Source organism: Borostomias antarcticus (genome assembly GCF_949987555.1).
Source record: "Borostomias antarcticus genome assembly, chromosome: 23".
In the NCBI taxonomy this organism is placed as follows: Eukaryota; Metazoa; Chordata; class Actinopteri; order Stomiiformes; family Stomiidae; genus Borostomias; species Borostomias antarcticus.
The window spans coordinates 8,151,006-8,168,337 of NC_140256.1; the positions used below are offsets into that span (position 1 = coordinate 8,151,006).

General features: G+C 46.3%; 2 protein-coding genes across 2 annotated transcripts; both read left to right on the plus strand.

Moving 5' to 3' along the window:
- Nucleotides 1-38: 38 nt before the first annotated feature.
- On the plus strand, nucleotides 39-12,306 carry LOC311324697 (solute carrier family 12 member 2; the record flags this gene model as incomplete). Its single annotated transcript, XM_084457253.1, has 26 exons — nucleotides 39-527; nucleotides 1,997-2,119; nucleotides 2,235-2,310; nucleotides 2,433-2,528; nucleotides 2,632-2,771; nucleotides 3,008-3,118; nucleotides 3,357-3,465; nucleotides 3,570-3,697; nucleotides 3,822-3,906; nucleotides 3,984-4,132; nucleotides 6,098-6,205; nucleotides 6,372-6,495; nucleotides 6,729-6,830; nucleotides 6,924-7,079; nucleotides 7,245-7,344; nucleotides 7,584-7,695; nucleotides 7,900-8,040; nucleotides 8,214-8,320; nucleotides 8,580-8,659; nucleotides 8,775-8,912; nucleotides 9,056-9,178; nucleotides 9,604-9,715; nucleotides 9,927-10,013; nucleotides 10,298-10,433; nucleotides 10,706-10,773; nucleotides 11,055-12,306. The coding sequence occupies 26 exons, from the start codon at nucleotides 39-41 to the stop codon at nucleotides 11,188-11,190; spliced, it is 3,336 nt and encodes a 1,111-aa protein (XP_084313379.1). The 3' UTR covers nucleotides 11,191-12,306.
- Nucleotides 12,307-12,714: 408 nt separating this feature from the next.
- On the plus strand, nucleotides 12,715-17,332 carry nudt12 (nudix (nucleoside diphosphate linked moiety X)-type motif 12). The gene is made up of 7 exons (XM_084457128.1): nucleotides 12,715-12,770; nucleotides 13,391-13,620; nucleotides 13,784-14,352; nucleotides 14,591-14,758; nucleotides 15,057-15,170; nucleotides 15,306-15,505; nucleotides 15,955-17,332. Exons 2-7 carry the CDS (start codon nucleotides 13,415-13,417, stop codon nucleotides 16,063-16,065), a joined length of 1,368 nt encoding a protein of 455 aa, XP_084313254.1. The 5' UTR covers nucleotides 12,715-12,770; nucleotides 13,391-13,414; the 3' UTR covers nucleotides 16,066-17,332.

Sequence of the window (17,332 nt, forward strand, 5' to 3'; positions counted from 1 at the left end):
TGCTGTGATCTTACAGTGATTTCAATCCTCCGGCGGACATGTCAACTCCACCGGGACAGAAACCTGCGCTGAAGACCGCAGGCTCCGCACAGAGCCAGAGCCGATTTCAGGTGGATTTGGTCACGGAGGCAGCATCCGCCGCAGCTGCGGAGAGAACGGCATCACCGGCGGGAACCGATGGATCTACCGGGCCTGCTGTGGGCAAGGGGCCGGCGGGGGGAGAGGAGGCCAAAGGACGGTTCCGAGTGGTCAACTTTATAGACCCAGGTGGACTAGGGAGCGCGATGGACACGTCTGATATGATCCAGAACAGTGACACGGTCAGGAGCGAGAGCAGTATGCACTCCTCCACAGGGGGCCACACTCACACCTCAGACACCCACTCCAGCACCTACTACATGAGGACGTTCGGCCACAACACCATCGACGCTATCCCCAACATCGACTTCTACCGCCAGACCGCCGCTTCTCTGGGAGAGAAGCTGATAAGGCCCACGCTGTCGGAGCTGCACGACGAGCTGGACAAGGTATGGAGGGAGCAACAACCATCTTCTGATTTTATGTAGCCTACCTTTCCACCAGTTTACCACACACAGGATTAGGTGAGCATTCTCTCCTCTAGATTCGTAGCTAAAAGTGGATTTGAGCTCCAAATGGATATTCATACATGGGCATGTGCTGCCACCGCGCTGCTAGCATGTCCCTGCCTGGCCATGCAGGCGGTCTCATTGTCCACATTCTCAATTAGGCTGCCTCATTACCAGACCATGGTGCACCTCCACCCCCGGGGCCTTTATGTCTTGCTAGGCTAGTAGCTCTGCAGCCTGTGCAGTATGGCTGGCCACCAGTAGGTGCTGTACAAGGATATAGACTGCGTAAGCCACCATCTATGCCAGTGTGTCCCTTCTGTGTCTATGTTGGTCGGAGATGACCTCTACTGCCTCTGCCTCCCCCTCCCTCCTCCCTCCTCCCTCCCACCTGGGAGACAGATCTACGGACCCCCATCTCTCTTCAGCTCCCCAGTGTGACGTCAGGGGCATGACCCTTGCATTCTCCCAGACAAAGCTGGCTCTGACCCGGACACCCACACAGCCATACACCCCTCACCACCACGGCAGCTCTGGGCCAATCACATCCTAGGCAGCCATTAACAATGCTGCCCTGGTTCTCTCTCTGTCTCTCTCTCTGTCTCTATGTCGCAGGTTCGTCACTCGGCAGTATCGCTTCCACCCTCACTTGCCCACGCTTGGTTTTATCTCGGGTCTTCTGACTTGCCAATGCACATGACAACTTTTCTTACATAAACACCACTTTAGCCAGCTACACCACCGAAAAGCTAGCGATTCGATGACGCGTGTGGGCAGTATTTATACTGAGCAGTGAGTTTAACCAATTCAACTCGGTTACATGTAGTCATATCATACCAGTAGCCTATGATTGGACCATCAAGACTTCATTCACTTAACGTAAACATCAGGGGATCGAACCCTGCTCTCCTACTACCCCAAGTCCAAGCATTAACCTCACTACATTTGTGTGGTCCAAGAGCGACAAGAGTTGACAAGGCCTCACAAATTCCAAACCATGTCTTCCACATGAACATGTCCATGACAGAGACACCAGAGGATATACTGTAGGCCTTGAGGGAGAGAGCATAGAGCCAATCAAACGTGATAGTCGTTTGAAGAGCTGGAAAAAGGGCATGGACGAAGCTATCAAATGTACAGTACTTATTATCTGTCCACACTCTTGACTATCAAGCCTCTGCTGTCGGCAATGTCTCTCTCTCTCTCTCTTTTTCTCTCTCTCTCTCTCTCTCTCTCTCTGTGAATATGAATGAGTTTCATGTTACATGAAATGAGAGTGAAGTTCCAGTTTGGTTGATCTGGCTTTGTTGGAAACCACAGAGTTCAAGTTTGGCTGATCGGTTCAAGTACAGTTCAAGTTTGGTTCAAGTAAAGGTCAAGTTTGGTTGATCGGTCTGTGGTTTCTTCAGGAGCCATTTGAGGACAGCCTGGCCAATGGGGAGGAGCCTACAGCCGCAGAGGAGGCAGCAGCCAAGTTAGCAAAAGAGCCAAAGGGCGGGACCATCAAGTTTGGTTGGATCAAAGGTGTTCTGGTCAGTGTGATTAATATCTGGTTTCTCTCCTTAAATAATATGTAGCTAGCTATTTAGTACCACATTAAGCTCATGCTCTGGGTGTGTGTTGTATGTTATATGTTGTATGTTGCAGGTGCGTTGTATGTTGAACATCTGGGGAGTGATGCTCTTCATCCGTATGTCCTGGATCGTGGGTCAGGCCGGCATCGGTGCGTAAAAGACCAGGCACACGGATTATCCGCATAGCTTATACCCACTGATGTTCATACATGTGTTCATTGGTCAGGGTGACATTGTTGCCTGCTGACCTCTGCTGCTATTCATCTGCCAGGTCTGACATGCGCCATCATCCTCATGGCAACGGTGGTCACCACCATCACCGGCCTCTCCACCTCTGCCATAGCAACCAACGGGTTCGTACGAGGAGGTGAGGTCAGGAATACTAGGAGATGAGATGAGGGGAAGAGCTCAGTCTGGACAATGAACATTTGAATCCCTGGATGACTCCTGCTATGTCCCGTGTCTACTAGGGGGGGCGTACTACCTGATCTCCAGGAGTCTGGGGCCGGAGTTCGGAGGCTCCATCGGCCTGATCTTCTCCTTTGCCAACGCCGTGGCCGTGGCGATGTACGTGGTCGGTTTTGCTGAGACAGTTGTAGAGATGCTGAATGTAAGACACGCCTGCATACACTTCTATTCATTCATTCATTCATTCATTCATTCATTCATTCATTCATTCAGTCATTCATTCAGTCATACAGTTATTCATTCATTCATCCTTATATCCATTAAACCACCTCACTCGCTCACTCTCCAATTCCATCACTCACTCACTCATTCATTCACTCTCCATAGCAGCACGGTAAGTGAAATCACTGGTGTGGTTGTTCTCTCTGTCCCTGGCAGGACATCGATGCCCTGATGACAGATGAGCTGAATGACATCCGTATCGTTGGCACCCTGACAGTCATCCTACTGCTGGGCATCTCTGTAGCGGGCATGGAGTGGGAGGCCAAGGTAAGGCTGCAAGGAACACAGTTATCGCACCCTGCTTTTGGGAGACTTACCTTGGTGTAAAACATCTAGTAGAAAACCTAGGGTCAGTGAATGAAGTCTGTTTGATTGATTGGTTGATTGGTTGATTGATTTATTGATTTATTGATTTATTGATTTATTGATTTATTGATTTATTGATTTATTGATTTATTGATTTATTGATTTATTGATTTATTGATCGTCCCCCTCTCTCCCCAAGGCTCAGATCGTGCTCCTGGTCGTCCTGTTGGCGGCCATTGCCAACTACTTCATAGGAACATTCATCTCTGTGGAGGCCAAGGAGCCAAAGGGCTTCTTTGGCTATAGAGGTCTGATTCTCAGCTAAATCTATTACACAATCAGTTCAAATCAGCAGAGATCAATTCAAATGACAGATGCCAAAGCATATTCCTCTTGGTCCTTCTTCCTCCAGCGGCCATTATGATGGAGAACATGGGTCCAGATTTCCGTGATGACGAGACATTCTTCTCTGTGTTCGCCATCTTTTTCCCCGCTGCAACGGGCATCCTTGCAGGAGCCAACATCTCAGGGGACCTCACTGTGAGTGCCTGCTCACCTGAATTGTACTTCCTGTGAACGCTCCTAGATCGTGCCTCACAAAGGGTTCAAATATCATACTCTTAATGATGTGATATGATAAAGTGTATATTTTCTCTCACCCTAGGACCCCCAGTCAGCTATCCCTAAGGGGACTCTGCTGGCTATCCTCATCACTGGAGTCACCTACGTGGCAGTAGCCATCTCTGCAGGTAAGCTAGACCTGTTACGTTTTCAATGGCGTGGGCGGGCGTTATTTCAGCTGTCATGTCCTGGCTCCGACCCTCAGGCTCCTGCATTGTCCGAGATGCCACAGGTGACCATAACGACACGGTGGCCAGCGACGTAAACTGTACCGATGCGGCGTGCACGATGGGATATGACTTCTCCATCTGCAAGGAGGGGGGCTGCCAGTTTGGCCTGCAGAATGACTTCCAGGTCAGCCAAGGTTGTGGGAGGGGCCAACCAGAACTAACTCGTAAACTCACACTAACTGAACTCAATATAAAACACTCAGGTAGACTCAAAGAGAGACAGAAAATCTATCATTACTGATCTATGTCTTGTTTTTGTGCATGGCTATAAGCCAGCGCACCTAGGATAGCGTTTGTCCGGTTATCACTCCCTCCCGCCCTCCCTCCATTGAATGTTGACCTGCATTGCTCTGTTGGCACCACAAGAGGCAGAAGTCCCAGCACACCAAAATAAAGAGACTGGAAGAAGGACACCAAAATCAACCCATGGATTCCCACTGCACAAGTAGAGTAGCGGTGAAAGCAATGGACGGGAGATCGGGGTTCAAGGCCCTGGTGGGGATGATTTTATGGGACTATACCCCAAACTTTCACATGTTCATCCTTTCACTCCGACCTTTACCCCTTCCCTTATAGGTCAGATCCTGTCCCAACCCCAACCCTTATTCTAACCCCAACCCACACTTGGGACTGGAAGAGGGCACCAAAATCAACCCGCCAATCTCCACTGCACAAGTAGAGTAGCGGTGAAAGCAATGGACTCCCACCTTGGAGATTAGGGTTCAAGGCCCTGGTGGGGATGACTTTATGGGACTATACCCCAAACCTCCACACGTTCATCCTTTCACTCCAACCTTTTCATCCCTTACCTAAATTCCACAAGTAGAGTAGTGGTCAGAACATTGGACTCCCACGCGGGACATTCTCAGAGATTACCGTCTACTTACTTCACCACCTAAAGGGAAGTGCATACAGCAGGTTATGACTTTTGTCCAGAAACAGAAGTTGAACCAATTGCAGCAAAATAGCTACCGTTACAGGAATCACAAGAGTAACTGCTTCAGCCACTGACTGCTACTATTAATGTTATGGAAGCTGCTGCTAGTTGTTATGAGCTCATGAGCTAACTGGCTATCCCACTCTTATTGTGCTGGAATAGCATTGGAAGCACTGGAACTGATGTGTCCAGGTGACAAGACCTATTTATCAGATATTATTTCATGTCATTTCAATTCACAGCTATTTCAGTGGCATGACTAGCTTCCGTCCTACCAGTCCTGAACAGAAACAAGCCAACCACGCACATAAGCCAGGCTGGACCTGGTTTTATGATGCCTTACTTCCTGTCCATCTACAGGTGGACGTGACACCTTGGTAGTTGTTTGTTGTGGACTGAACTGAGAGTCTTCCATTTCCAGTTTTCCACATCACTTTCTTCTTCCCTCTGATGAGCAGGGGGAGGGCAGAAGGGCAGGTCTGGGCATAAACAAAGCCAGCCAGATAACAGAGGCTGTGTTGTTGTGTGGAGTCACAAGGTTCTGCCTGGGCCTGACTGTGAATGAGGGCATTGACCTGTCACTGCCCCCCCCCCCTTCTCCCCGTGTGTAGCCTAGTCACACACACATACACACACAACTACACACAGTCACACACACTCCTCGCTCTCTCAAACTTCTATCATAGCGTGTAGTGATGCAGGGCTGCCCGGTACCACAGCCAACGGCTCTGAGAGGGCATCACTGACAAAGACGCGTACCCACTAGGCCTAGCTCTCTAACAGACATCTACATTGACAATGCACCTTGTTGTTGTCTTTTCAATCACTGCTTTTATGTTTTAATAAAGGCCTTTTAACTAATAACACGTGACATTCGCACTAACTGTCTGTCTGTATTCTAATATACTGCTGCATCTTGAGAGGCGTTGCCATGACTGTTATGGCTGTTCTTCCCACTACAGCTGGGGTATGTACTTTTTGTTCCTTCATCAGGTGGTTACATTAATAAACTGTAATGCAGTTAGTAAGTAGAAGAAGTAACCAGCAGTGTGTGTGCATGTGTGTGTGTGTGTGTGTGTGTGTGTGTGTGTGTGTGTGTGTGTGTGTGTGTGTGTGTGTGTGTGTGTGTGTGTGTCTGTGTGTTTTCACCAGGTAATGAGTCTGGTGTCTGGGTTTGGTCCTCTGATCAGTGCAGGGATCTTCTCGGCCACCCTGTCCTCAGCCCTGGCCTCCCTTGTCAGTGCACCCAAAGTCTTCCAGGTCTGGATTTAAAAAACACACCCACACACTCACTTCGGTTCTCTTGTGGTTGACATGACAGTGTGACTGTTTGTTTGTTTGTTTGTTTGTGTGTGTGTGTGTGTGTGTGTGTGTGTGTGTGTGTGTGTGTGTGTGTGTGTGTGTGTGTGTGTGTGTGCGCGCGCAGGCCCTGTGTAAGGACAACATCTACCCAGGTCTGGCCGTGTTTGCTAAGGGGTATGGGAAGAACAACGAGCCTCTGAGAGGCTACGTCCTCACGTTCTGCATCGGCCTCGCGTTCATTCTGATAGGTGGGTTCTTATCCGCATCGTCACCTCTCTAGCCAACCTCTACTCTGCACAGATTCTACAAGATATCAGGATACATATTGGGTTTAAATAGAGGGTCAGTCCTGTCATGAGCCGGTCACCTCAAATTTCAGTTCCTAAAATGAAATAATTAGATTACAGTTTACCCTGGACTTGTGCATGTGACATACCTCTGCAGTTCTGAATGTAATAACTTGTGTCTCCTCTCCCTGTAGCTGAGCTGAACATCATTGCTCCCATCATCTCCAACTTCTTCCTGGCCTCCTATGCTCTCATCAACTTCTCAGTGTTCCACGCCTCCCTGGCCAACTCCCCAGGTGAGGACTGACACAGTCAGTGAGGAATGACATAGTCTCGGCCTTACTGTACAGGTTTGTTTTCAACTCTCTCTGTCCACCCTTTTGCCACAGGGTGGCGCCCTAGCTTCAAATACTACAACAAGTGGGTGTCATTGGCTGGTGCGGTACTGTGCTGTGTGGTTATGTTCGTCATCAACTGGTGGGCAGCCCTGGTCACTAATGTCATTGTCCTGGCTCTCTACGTGTACGTCAGCTATAAGAAACCTGGTAAACAGCATTTGCTTTGCCTGCATTTTAAGTTCTTCTTTTTATACCACAATTAATCCTATGATACAGTCTAGATCTTGATCATGTGTCTTACATGTTATTGTTGTTGTATATTTATTGGTACAGTCATATCTACAGTTATTCAATATTCTTCTCCACTCTCAGATGTGAACTGGGGCTCATCCACCCAGGCTCTCATCTACAACCAGGCGCTAACTCACTGTCTGCACCTCACTGGGGTGGAGGACCACATCAAGAACTTCAGGTAACCTAAATCCTCTAGGTTATCACACACCAAGAACTTCAGGTAACATTCTAGAACACAGCAAGAACTTCAGGTAATATTCTGGAACACACCCAAAACTTCAATTAGTGTAACACCTCACATCAACAACTCCATGTGCCATTCTAGACCACCACACACCATAATTTTCATGGAACATTCTAGAACTGCTCACATCAAGAACATCAAGAACCAAGTATAACCACTCCTCCCTCCCTCAGGCCCCAGTGCCTGGTGATGACAGGTTACCCCAACTCCCGGCCCGCCATGCTCCATATAGTCCACGCTTTCACGAAGAACGTTGGCCTAATGATCTGTGGACATGTCAGAACCGTACGTAATACACCCAAAACAACTACTAACACTCAAAAGCAATAAAACACTGGCCAACTTCTTTACTGAAAGCAAGTTTCATTAAGCCTACTCCAATCACATTTCAGTCTGAGAATCATCTTGTCTGATTTTGAGAAACCAGCTGGCCCACGAGAGTAAATGCATCATTGTGTCCCTGTCTGTTTGTGTTGATTGTCCCTTCAGGCTTCCCGTAGGCCGAACTACAAAGAGATATCCCATGATCATGCCCGCTATCAGCGCTGGCTTCTGAAGAAGCGCATCAAGGCCTTCTACACACCTGTGTTTTCTGACAATCTCAGGCATGGAGCGCAATACCTGTTGCAGGTAACCCACCTGGTCCCATGAACATCTATGCCCAACACCTTCATCATAATCTTGTTCATAGTAGCAAAAGCAATTTCACTTGCACGATAAGCTGTTGAACTCTTATAATAATAGAAGGATAATAGGCGTGTGGTATATGATGTGAATGTGAAGCTGCTCTCTTGCTCTGTCAGGCCACCGGCCTGGGTCGCCTGAAGCCCAACACGCTGGTCATGGGCTTCAAGAACAACTGGTGCGACGGAGAGATGCGAGACGTGGAGCTTTACGTCCACACCATACAGTAAGCTCCCATCACTAACAATAACTGCTGTAATTTTCAAGAACAACTGGTGCGACGGAGAGATGCGAGACGTGCAGCTTTACGTCCACACCATACAGTAAGCTCCCATCACTAACAATAACTGCTGTAATTTAGAGAAGGAAAAGGTGAAAAGATGCAGCCCATTCTTCTCAATGAAAAAAAGAGTTACAAAATAAACAAAAATTATATGTTTTTCGGATTAGATAATCATTGACATACCATGTGGTGTGTGTTCCAGCGATGCGTTTGACCTGCAGTATGGTATGGTCATCATCAGATTGCAGGAGGGGCTAGATATCTCTCACATCCAAGGTCAAGGTGGGTACCCCCTCTAAATAGCTGTGTGTCTGTGCGGACCCGGACGTTTCAGTTATACCTTTATAGCAGTGTCCTCACGGTAACTCCAGTACATGTCTGCTTGCCCCTCCTCCAGACGACCTGCTGTCGTCCAATGAGAAGCCCCCCCTGGGAATGCAGGATGTGGTGGTGTCAGTCTCCCTGGTGAAGGACTCTGACAGTGACTCATGCACCAAGATCACCAGCGCCCAGACCAGCCCGCTCATCCTCAGAGGTGAAACTAGGGGAGGGCTCACAGAGCCAGCTCCAAGCACTCTAGCACAGCTATAGGAGAGCTAGGGTTACTCTCGATCCAGTCAAATTCATTAATTCATTCCAATACAATTGCCCTCCATCCATTTGGTGGCTTTTCCACAGAGACTAAGAGCACCCCAGCGCCCCTGAGTCTGACAGAACAGCGCCTCCTGGAGGCCAGCCAGCAGTTCAAGAAGAAACAGAACAAAGGAACAATCGATGTTTGGTGGCTGTTTGATGACGGAGGTGTGTAACATGTAATAAGCATGCTATTACTGTGTAATTAAGGCATGTCATAATTATGTAACAATGTATGTCATGTTTTAAAAGGTACAGATAAGTTATTTATGCACTCACAGCAAGAAATCAAAGTGTCCTTGAGCAAGACACTGAACCCCAAAATCGCTCACTTGTGGCACGGTGATGCAGAAGAACAGATGCTATTCAGTCCGGTCCCTGACCAGGACTTGGACAGCACTTGGACTTGGTCCCCGGGTGCCATGAACGACAGCTGCTTACTGCTCCTGGCTGCCCCTGGAGGAGGACAGCTTGGATGGAAAAAATGCAGGAGACAATTTCAACCGGCGACTCCCGAAGTTGCATGTGCGTGTGACCCCCACCCCACCCCTTCATGTCCTGAGTTTTATTTGTTTGTTTTCTGAACATTGCAGGTTTGACCCTGCTGATCCCATACCTGTTGACCAATAAGAAGAAGTGGAAGGACTGCAAGATCCGCCTGTTCATTGGTGGAAAGATCAACCGTATCGACCACGACCGCAGAGCGTGAGTGATGGTTCAAACTGACTGCTCTTCAAGTAGACATAATATCTATGCAGTTGCATATTTTTCAATTTTCATATGGAGTCATTGAATTGTGGTGAAATCTACTGCTACTACACGAGTAGACTCTATCCACTAGTATGTCTCCAGGTTAGAAGAATATGAAATGTATGCTTGATTAAACTGAACCTGCTCCTCCTATGTGTGCTCCCAGAATGGCCACCCTGCTCAGCAAGTTCAGGATCGACTTCTCAGACATCCATGTTCTGGGAGACATCAACACCAAGCCCAAGAAACACAAGTAAGACTTCTGCTACTGGACAGGCCAAATAATGTAGCTGGAAAGCCTCAGTGCAGGCTATTACGGTACAATGTAAGGGATGTCATCTAATATAATGTTATTGCGATTACTGTCCATACCTCTCGATGCTCATAATGTCCAGAGGAAATGTATTTAACGGGTAAACGAATAAGCGTCATGTGTCTAAATCTGTCTGTTAACTGGGAGGATGCGGTTGACTCATTGGCTGTTGGAATGAATGAGAGTTTGTGTTGTCTCCCTCCCTCCTCCCTCCTCCCTCCCAGTGTACTGACCTTCGAGGAGATGATGGAGCCCTACAGGCTGAAAGAGGAGGACATGGAGCAGGAGGTAGCCGAGAGGCTGAAGGCCCTGGAGCCCTGGAGGATCACTGACAACGAGCTGGAGCTATACAAGGCCAAGGTCTGGTTCACACACGCACGCACACACACATGCGTACGCGCGCGCACACACACACACACACACACACACACACATCCAGGAGACAATGGTCTGGCGAGGCTACCCACACAAATAAAAGGACATGGTTGGATCATTCTGCCAACACACACATGCAGAACTACAGTACAGGCCCAAGGCAGGTAAGAACTGGGCTCATACACTCACACACATGCAGAGGAACTACTATCCAGTATTGTAAGTGATTTCTGAACAGTTTGTATTCTCTTCTGCAGACTAACAGACAGATAAGACTGAATGAACTGCTGAAGGAGCATTCCAGCACAGCCAAACTCATTGTTATGTAAGTTTTGTAATAAATGTTAAACTACACATTCCGTTGGTTATGTTAAAGATAGATAAACAGTATATCAACATTGACTGGCCTTTCTGTCTATCAACTGTTTCTGTCTGTTGGTCCATCTGTTGACTTGCCTTCCTTTCTGACTGCATGCCTGCCTGTCTGCCTGTCTGTCTGTCTGTCTGTCTGTCTGTCTGTCTGTCTGTCTGTCTGTCTGTCTGTCTGTCTGTCTGTCTGTCTGTCTGTCTGTCTGTCTGTCTGTCTGTCTGTCTGTCAACCCCTAGGAGCATGCCGTTGGCCAGGAAGGGGACTGTGTCCAGTGCTCTGTATATGTGCTGGCTGGAGACGCTGTCCAAAGACCTGCCTCCTCTCCTACTTGTCCGGGGCAACCACCAGAGTGTACTCACCTTCTACTCCTAACATGCTTGGGACCATTCACACTCATACAGACCACTTAAAGTCGATGGATGGATGAATGGATGAATGGATGGATGGATGGATGGATGGATGGATGGATGGATGGATGGATGGATGGATGGATAGATAGATAGATAGATAGACAGACAGACAGACAGACAGACAGACAGACAGACAGACAGATAGATAGATAGATAGATAGATAGATAGATAGATAGATAGATAGATAGATAGATAGATAGATAGATAGATAGATAGATAGATAGATAGATAGATAATAAAGTATTTGTATAGCACCTCTCATAGTGTCAAAGTGCAAGATAGATAGATAGATAGATAGATAGATAGATAGATAGATAGATAGATAGATAGATAGATAGATAGATAGATAGATAGATAGATAGATAGATGGAGGGATGGATGGATGAATGGATGGATGGATGGATGGATGGATGGATAGTTGACTTTATTAATCCCTTAAGGGAAATGTATATCTTCATAGTAGCAGACTATGGAATGGGAGCCAATTCAGCTCTAAATGCAAACCTTGCCTCAATTTTTACTAGTCTTTCAATGAAGAACTGTTGTGCCTTTTTGAAAGTTATTGTGACTTCACATAACATTATTGTTTTTTGATCCAGTGGCCAGTGGTACATGTAGAATAGTCTTATCTTGGGGCTTCAAAAGGAGGTATTATAGCAGGGCTTCAATGGTTGAGTTTCATGCTGTGGCCAATGGACATTGTTGTAAATGACAGAACAGATAACTGTACACCGGTTACTGATGCTGTGACAGACAGTGTGTGTCTGTATGTTGATTACTAATAAGGGAATAATAATGCATGCTTGTCACTACTAATTATGATACAATATTTATCAGATAACTAGCTGGTTTTGCAGTACAGTTCACCTTCACAATGGATGGCTTTGTAGTATCTATCTTGGCTAAGATCAACTTGATACTGTATTTATCTGCTTTTACAGATTTTAGTAATCATAATTTATTAATGTGAATATTCTTGTGTGGTTTCTTCAATGAAAAATGTTTAAATATGTTTGTATTATCATTTAGATGGTGCAGGCTGCTACAATACAACCGGGTTAATTTAAAAACATCTAAGGCAGGCACTGTACTCTATTTTAACCTAATTTTGTACATTGTGAGATTAAACTTCTGAAAATAAACTCTCAAAAAGTGCAGTGTGCCGTCACGTGATAAGCCTCTATTTTCAATCGTGTCATATGGAGAGGGGTCAGACCAGGGCAAGGCGGGGTAGCCCACTGGTGATTTTGCTTCTTTCTGGAAAATTATTGTCAGGGCAGAGTTACTATATTATTATTATTATTATTACTATATGCATTTTATTTACCATTTTCTGTGAAGCGCATTGTGTTGCCTCTGTGTATGAAATGTGCTAGCTATAACAAAGTTCGATTTGGTTCTGATTGATTTTACTTTATTTTCTTGCCTGATTTAGCCTACTGTTGCTCTTGAACGTAACTCTGTTTTTATGCAACATTTCTTTCGTAACGTAGAGAGCTACGAGACGACCGAAACACTACTGAACACTGGCACAAAAGAAGGTTTGTGGATGAATGCTTAGAAGTAAATAGTTTCAGACATTATTTTTGAAGACTCGATTCTGTGACATTGCCGATTGATTCGTATATCCCTAGCATAGCGCCATCTCTTTCGGGTTATCCAGCTTGACATTTGCAACTTGACAACTGCCGAGGCGTGACATAATCTGACCACTGTTCCAACGCTATTTGGAGTTGGCCAAAAGTGATAGTTTGTCAAGCACATATGTGCTTATTCGCATATAATTCATATTTAGAAGCTCGTATAGTGTCCCGTCACATGGCTTGGATATTAACGTTATCTGTAGCCACCACAGAATCAGACAGAAACTACCTACATTTGACTGGAGCCTCACGTGTTTGATTGACGTGGATTTTGGACCCATGATGTTGAAGAAAGAGGCAAAGCAGTGAAGATGTTATCGGGGGATGGGAGTGTATAGGCTTTAGGCCTGTTTGTTGATTTTCCTGTAGATAACACAAAGTATTGTAGCTAATAAAAAAATAATAAATGAAAATGCACTTGCAAGCACTGACTAATGCATTCAGTTATCACTGAAGATTCACAGATGATCTACACTTTCACCCATATGACCAAGTCACCTTCTGTACCCTGCTCATAGGTAGATCCCCAGTAACTTCCCAGTATGACCAGTATCCAGATGAATGCCAAGGAAGAGATGGTAGAGAGGTTCCTGGATGCCGCAGCCAGGGGAGACCTGGCCAAGATGACAGCCATGATGTCACACTCGGGCTCGCTGATCAATCAGAAGGGAGAGAATGGCTGGACCGCCCTGATGCTGGCGGCCAGAAACGGCCATTTTGACATTGTAGAAGCACTATTGTCACATGGGTACATATCTCTACTGCTTCACTATTCTCAACCAACTGTGCTGAATAAAATTCTAACAAAAAAAACACAAAAAAGATGGCGTAACAGTGAAGGTAATGCTCAGTAACAGCCGTATTAGAGCATGCCTAGTCCCTCTGATCACACTTCTCTTTCCCTCATTAAGATGTGACAAATTGTTGGCCAACAAGTCCTCCCAGACAGCCTACGACATCGCCAAGTTCTGGGGCCACCGCCACATCTCTAGCCTGCTGGCACGGAGCGAGGGCGGACGCCAGCACATCCTGCCAAGCCCCGGGGGCGAGGAGACCTTCTTCAGCAGGGAGGTCCTGGACAGACTGAGCGACAGGAGGTCTGATGACGACTGGATGGAGGCCAGAAAGACCTCTCCGGACTCTGTCTACCTGCTCTTCTTCAACCTCAATCCTCTGGTCACCTCTGGCCCTGAGGAGGGCCAGGCAGAAGCCCGGGCAGAGATGAGCCTGTGCAGGCTGGGGCCAAGCACCGTGGGGGGGCTGCTTGAGAAGCCTGGGACCACGGTCATCTTCCTGGGGGTGGAGAAGCCCAGAGGGCCCCCCGGCTCCGGTCCTCCTAGGGAAGAGAGGGAGCCCGCCGCCTGGTTTGCCCTGGACACTGACGTTGACCCCCTGGAGAGCCTCACACTCCCCGTCAAGAACGCCTTCTTCCTCAATCCTCCCTTCCCTGGGGTGCTAAGGCTGTGTGAGGACGAGGCTGGTGAGCATGGTGGTTGATTGATGGTTAAAGGTTGCAGATGCTGAACCACTCTAACTCTGGGGCTGGGGTGGGTAGTATATAGTCTTTTCAGCAGTCATTCATAAGTTGAACATCTATTGTTCATTAGTAATTTCTCCAAAAGATACGCAATACACATCAATAATGTATTAATTATTAAGATAGAGTAGAATGTAAACAGTATGTGGAACTAACCAGAGCTCTGCTGTCTGCTTGCCAGGCATCCTGGCTCAGGCTCGGTCTGTACTGGCATGGCACAGCAGGTACAGCTACTGCCCCACCTGTGGCAGTAAGACCAAGGTGGAGGAGGGGGGCTACAAGAGGACCTGTCTGGACTCAGAGTGCAGGAGCCTGCAGGGGATACACAACACCTGCTACCCACGTGTCGGTAAGAGGCCTCCTGGTCTAGCATGATGAAGCGTAAGCCTTCTAGCATAATGAACCCTCTATCAGATGAGGCATAAACATTGGCTAGAAAGCATCTCCTGATGGATAGAGTTTCTCTGAGAGTTTCTATTTTCCATTGAAAGTGGTACTTCTTCTCTCACTGTGTGTCCTTCCATCCATGCTTCTCACATTTCAGTGGCGCATTAGTTTGAGGTACCTTGTGTGTATTACAATAGTACTGCGATGGGTCACCTAGTCCAGGCAGTTGATGGTTGTTCTTCGCTGTGCCTTCTCTGCAGACCCTGTGGTGATCATGCTGGTGATCCACCCTGACGGGAATCAGGTTCTTTTGGGGAGGAAGAAGACCTTTCCTCCAGGCATGTTCTCCTGTCTGGCTGGCTTTATAGAACCAGGTACGTTACCTTGTTGCACAGCACTTAGATTAGTCTTCCACAGCGTGTCTGTGATATGTGGCAACTTTCTCTTCATCCTTTCCCATCTTCTACATCCCTACCTCCCTCCCTCCCTCCCTCCTTCCCTTCTTCCAGGTGAGGCAATAGAGTGTGCGGTGAGGAGGGAGGTGGAGGAGGAGAGTGGGGTCAAGGTGGGATCAGTCCAGTACGTCTCCTGCCAACCCTGGCCCATGCCCTCCTCGCTCATGATTGGCTGCCTCGCCGTTGCCTTGTCAACAGACATCAAAGTCGATGAGAATGAGATTGAAGAGGCTTGTTGGTTCACACGGCAACAGGTGAGTCTCAGGTCTCTGTTTCCTGGAGTCAGAGACTGTGTAAGGCGGATAAAGACATACATGTGTGTGTGTGTGTGCATGTGCTATGTACACATGAATAAGATCTTAAGGCAAGGCAAGGCAAGTTTATTTATATAGCACATTTCAGCCACAGGGCAATTCAAGGTGCTTTACATGAGACATTAAAAGCATTAAAACAAAAAGCAAGACATTATAGACATTTAAAACAAAAGGCAGGACAAATTAAAAGCATTAAAACAAAAAGCAAGACATTATAGACATTTAAAACAAAAAGCAGGACAAATAGAATACAGGAATAAAAGTTACAGTGCAGTATACAGATAAACATAACTCCTCTTAGAAAGCAGTGGTAAAAAGAAAAAAAATGTAATAGAAGGCCATTCACATGTATATGTAAAGTTATGGCTTTTCATGGGTGTGTGTTTCAGGTTATAGATGCCATCTTCAAGAGGACGACGCCTGCCTTCAACATGCCCCCCAGACAAGCCATCGCCCACCAGCTGGTCAAACACTGGGTTGGCATGACCTCCAACCTTTAAAGTAGATTCTTGATGCACTCTGGACTACATGACAGACTACACAGAGACATGCATTTTTCATTTCACCAGGGCTTCCCCTGTCCCAATGAAACTGGCCAAGAAAGTATCATATGGGGTAAAATGTTGTTACTAATGAGTTTGAAAGGCACCCGTCATGATAAATCAACTGAAATCATAGATCCAAAGAATTAATGTATCCTTGATAATATCTGATTGGCCATCTCCTCTCAGTGGCATGTCACCACACCAAACATTGAACTTCTACATGAAGTTACTAGCCTGATATCAGACAGAATTGTCAACTCGTTACACTCCGTTGAGTTACTAGCCTTAGCTACTTACTAGCCTGTTAAAGTTGTAGTAAAGGGAAAATGCATGTTTAGCCCTGTTTTAAGATTACTTATGATCATATACAATGGTTCAGATCAAAACGTTGACAAAGCTAGCATTTTCGAGAAAGTTGATAATTGCTCTACCACCGTTTTGGTCATACAATGGATGTGTATGGGCATCTTGAAAAATCATTCAAAAACATGTTAAACTCTCAATTTCAAAGACAAGAAACTCACCTAGGTGTTAGTTGGCGTTCTGACATATAATTCGCCATAAAGTAAGATTATAGTTCATCTGGAAAGGCTTTTTTAAATATTTAGCATAGAACTATTTAGTCGCAGCACATACGTGTGTAAATTTCCGCAAACTAGGTAGCCTAGCAACATAGCTACCGTAAGTAGTTCCGCTTCCTGAATCCCCTCTGCGGATTGATCTACACATCTACAAAGGTCGCTTCAATAAAAGTCAATGGATTTCATAAAATGATCAATAAAACCCTACAGGATTCATACTTTGCGGCGAATTTGATGTCAGAACACCAACGGACACCAATTACACCCTCGGTGAGCTTCTTGTCTTTGAAATCGAGAGTTTAACATGTTTTTGAATTATTTTTCAAGATGCCCATCCACATCCATTGTATGACTTTCTCGAAAATGCTAGCTTTGTCAACGTTTTGATCTGAACCATTGTATATGATCATAAGTAACCTTAAAACAGGGCTAAACATATTTACTACTCCTTTAATGCACAACATTTTAAGTGGATTATACAGTGTTGGATTGTATAGGTAGGTATACTGTAAGTATGTCAAGATACTGAATAAGGTCTAGTTCTGTCCATTGCTATAGCCTCACTGGCATCACTATGCAATGGAATTCTTGTCAAGTTACTGGCAGGAATGTGATTTTATTCTGTGGTTTCTCAAGAACCT

Excerpts from the sequence above, each read along its gene's own strand:
- nudt12 (XM_084457128.1), top strand. The coding sequence starts at position 13,415 with ATGACCAGTATCCAGATGAATGCCAAGGAAGAGATGGTAGAGAGGTTC. Across the intron at positions 14,353-14,590 it reads GCTGTGTGAGGACGAGGCTG|GCATCCTGGCTCAGGCTCGG; the intron begins GTGAGCATGGTG and ends TCTGCTTGCCAG. Across the intron at positions 15,171-15,305 it reads GGCTGGCTTTATAGAACCAG|GTGAGGCAATAGAGTGTGCG; the intron begins GTACGTTACCTT and ends CCCTTCTTCCAG.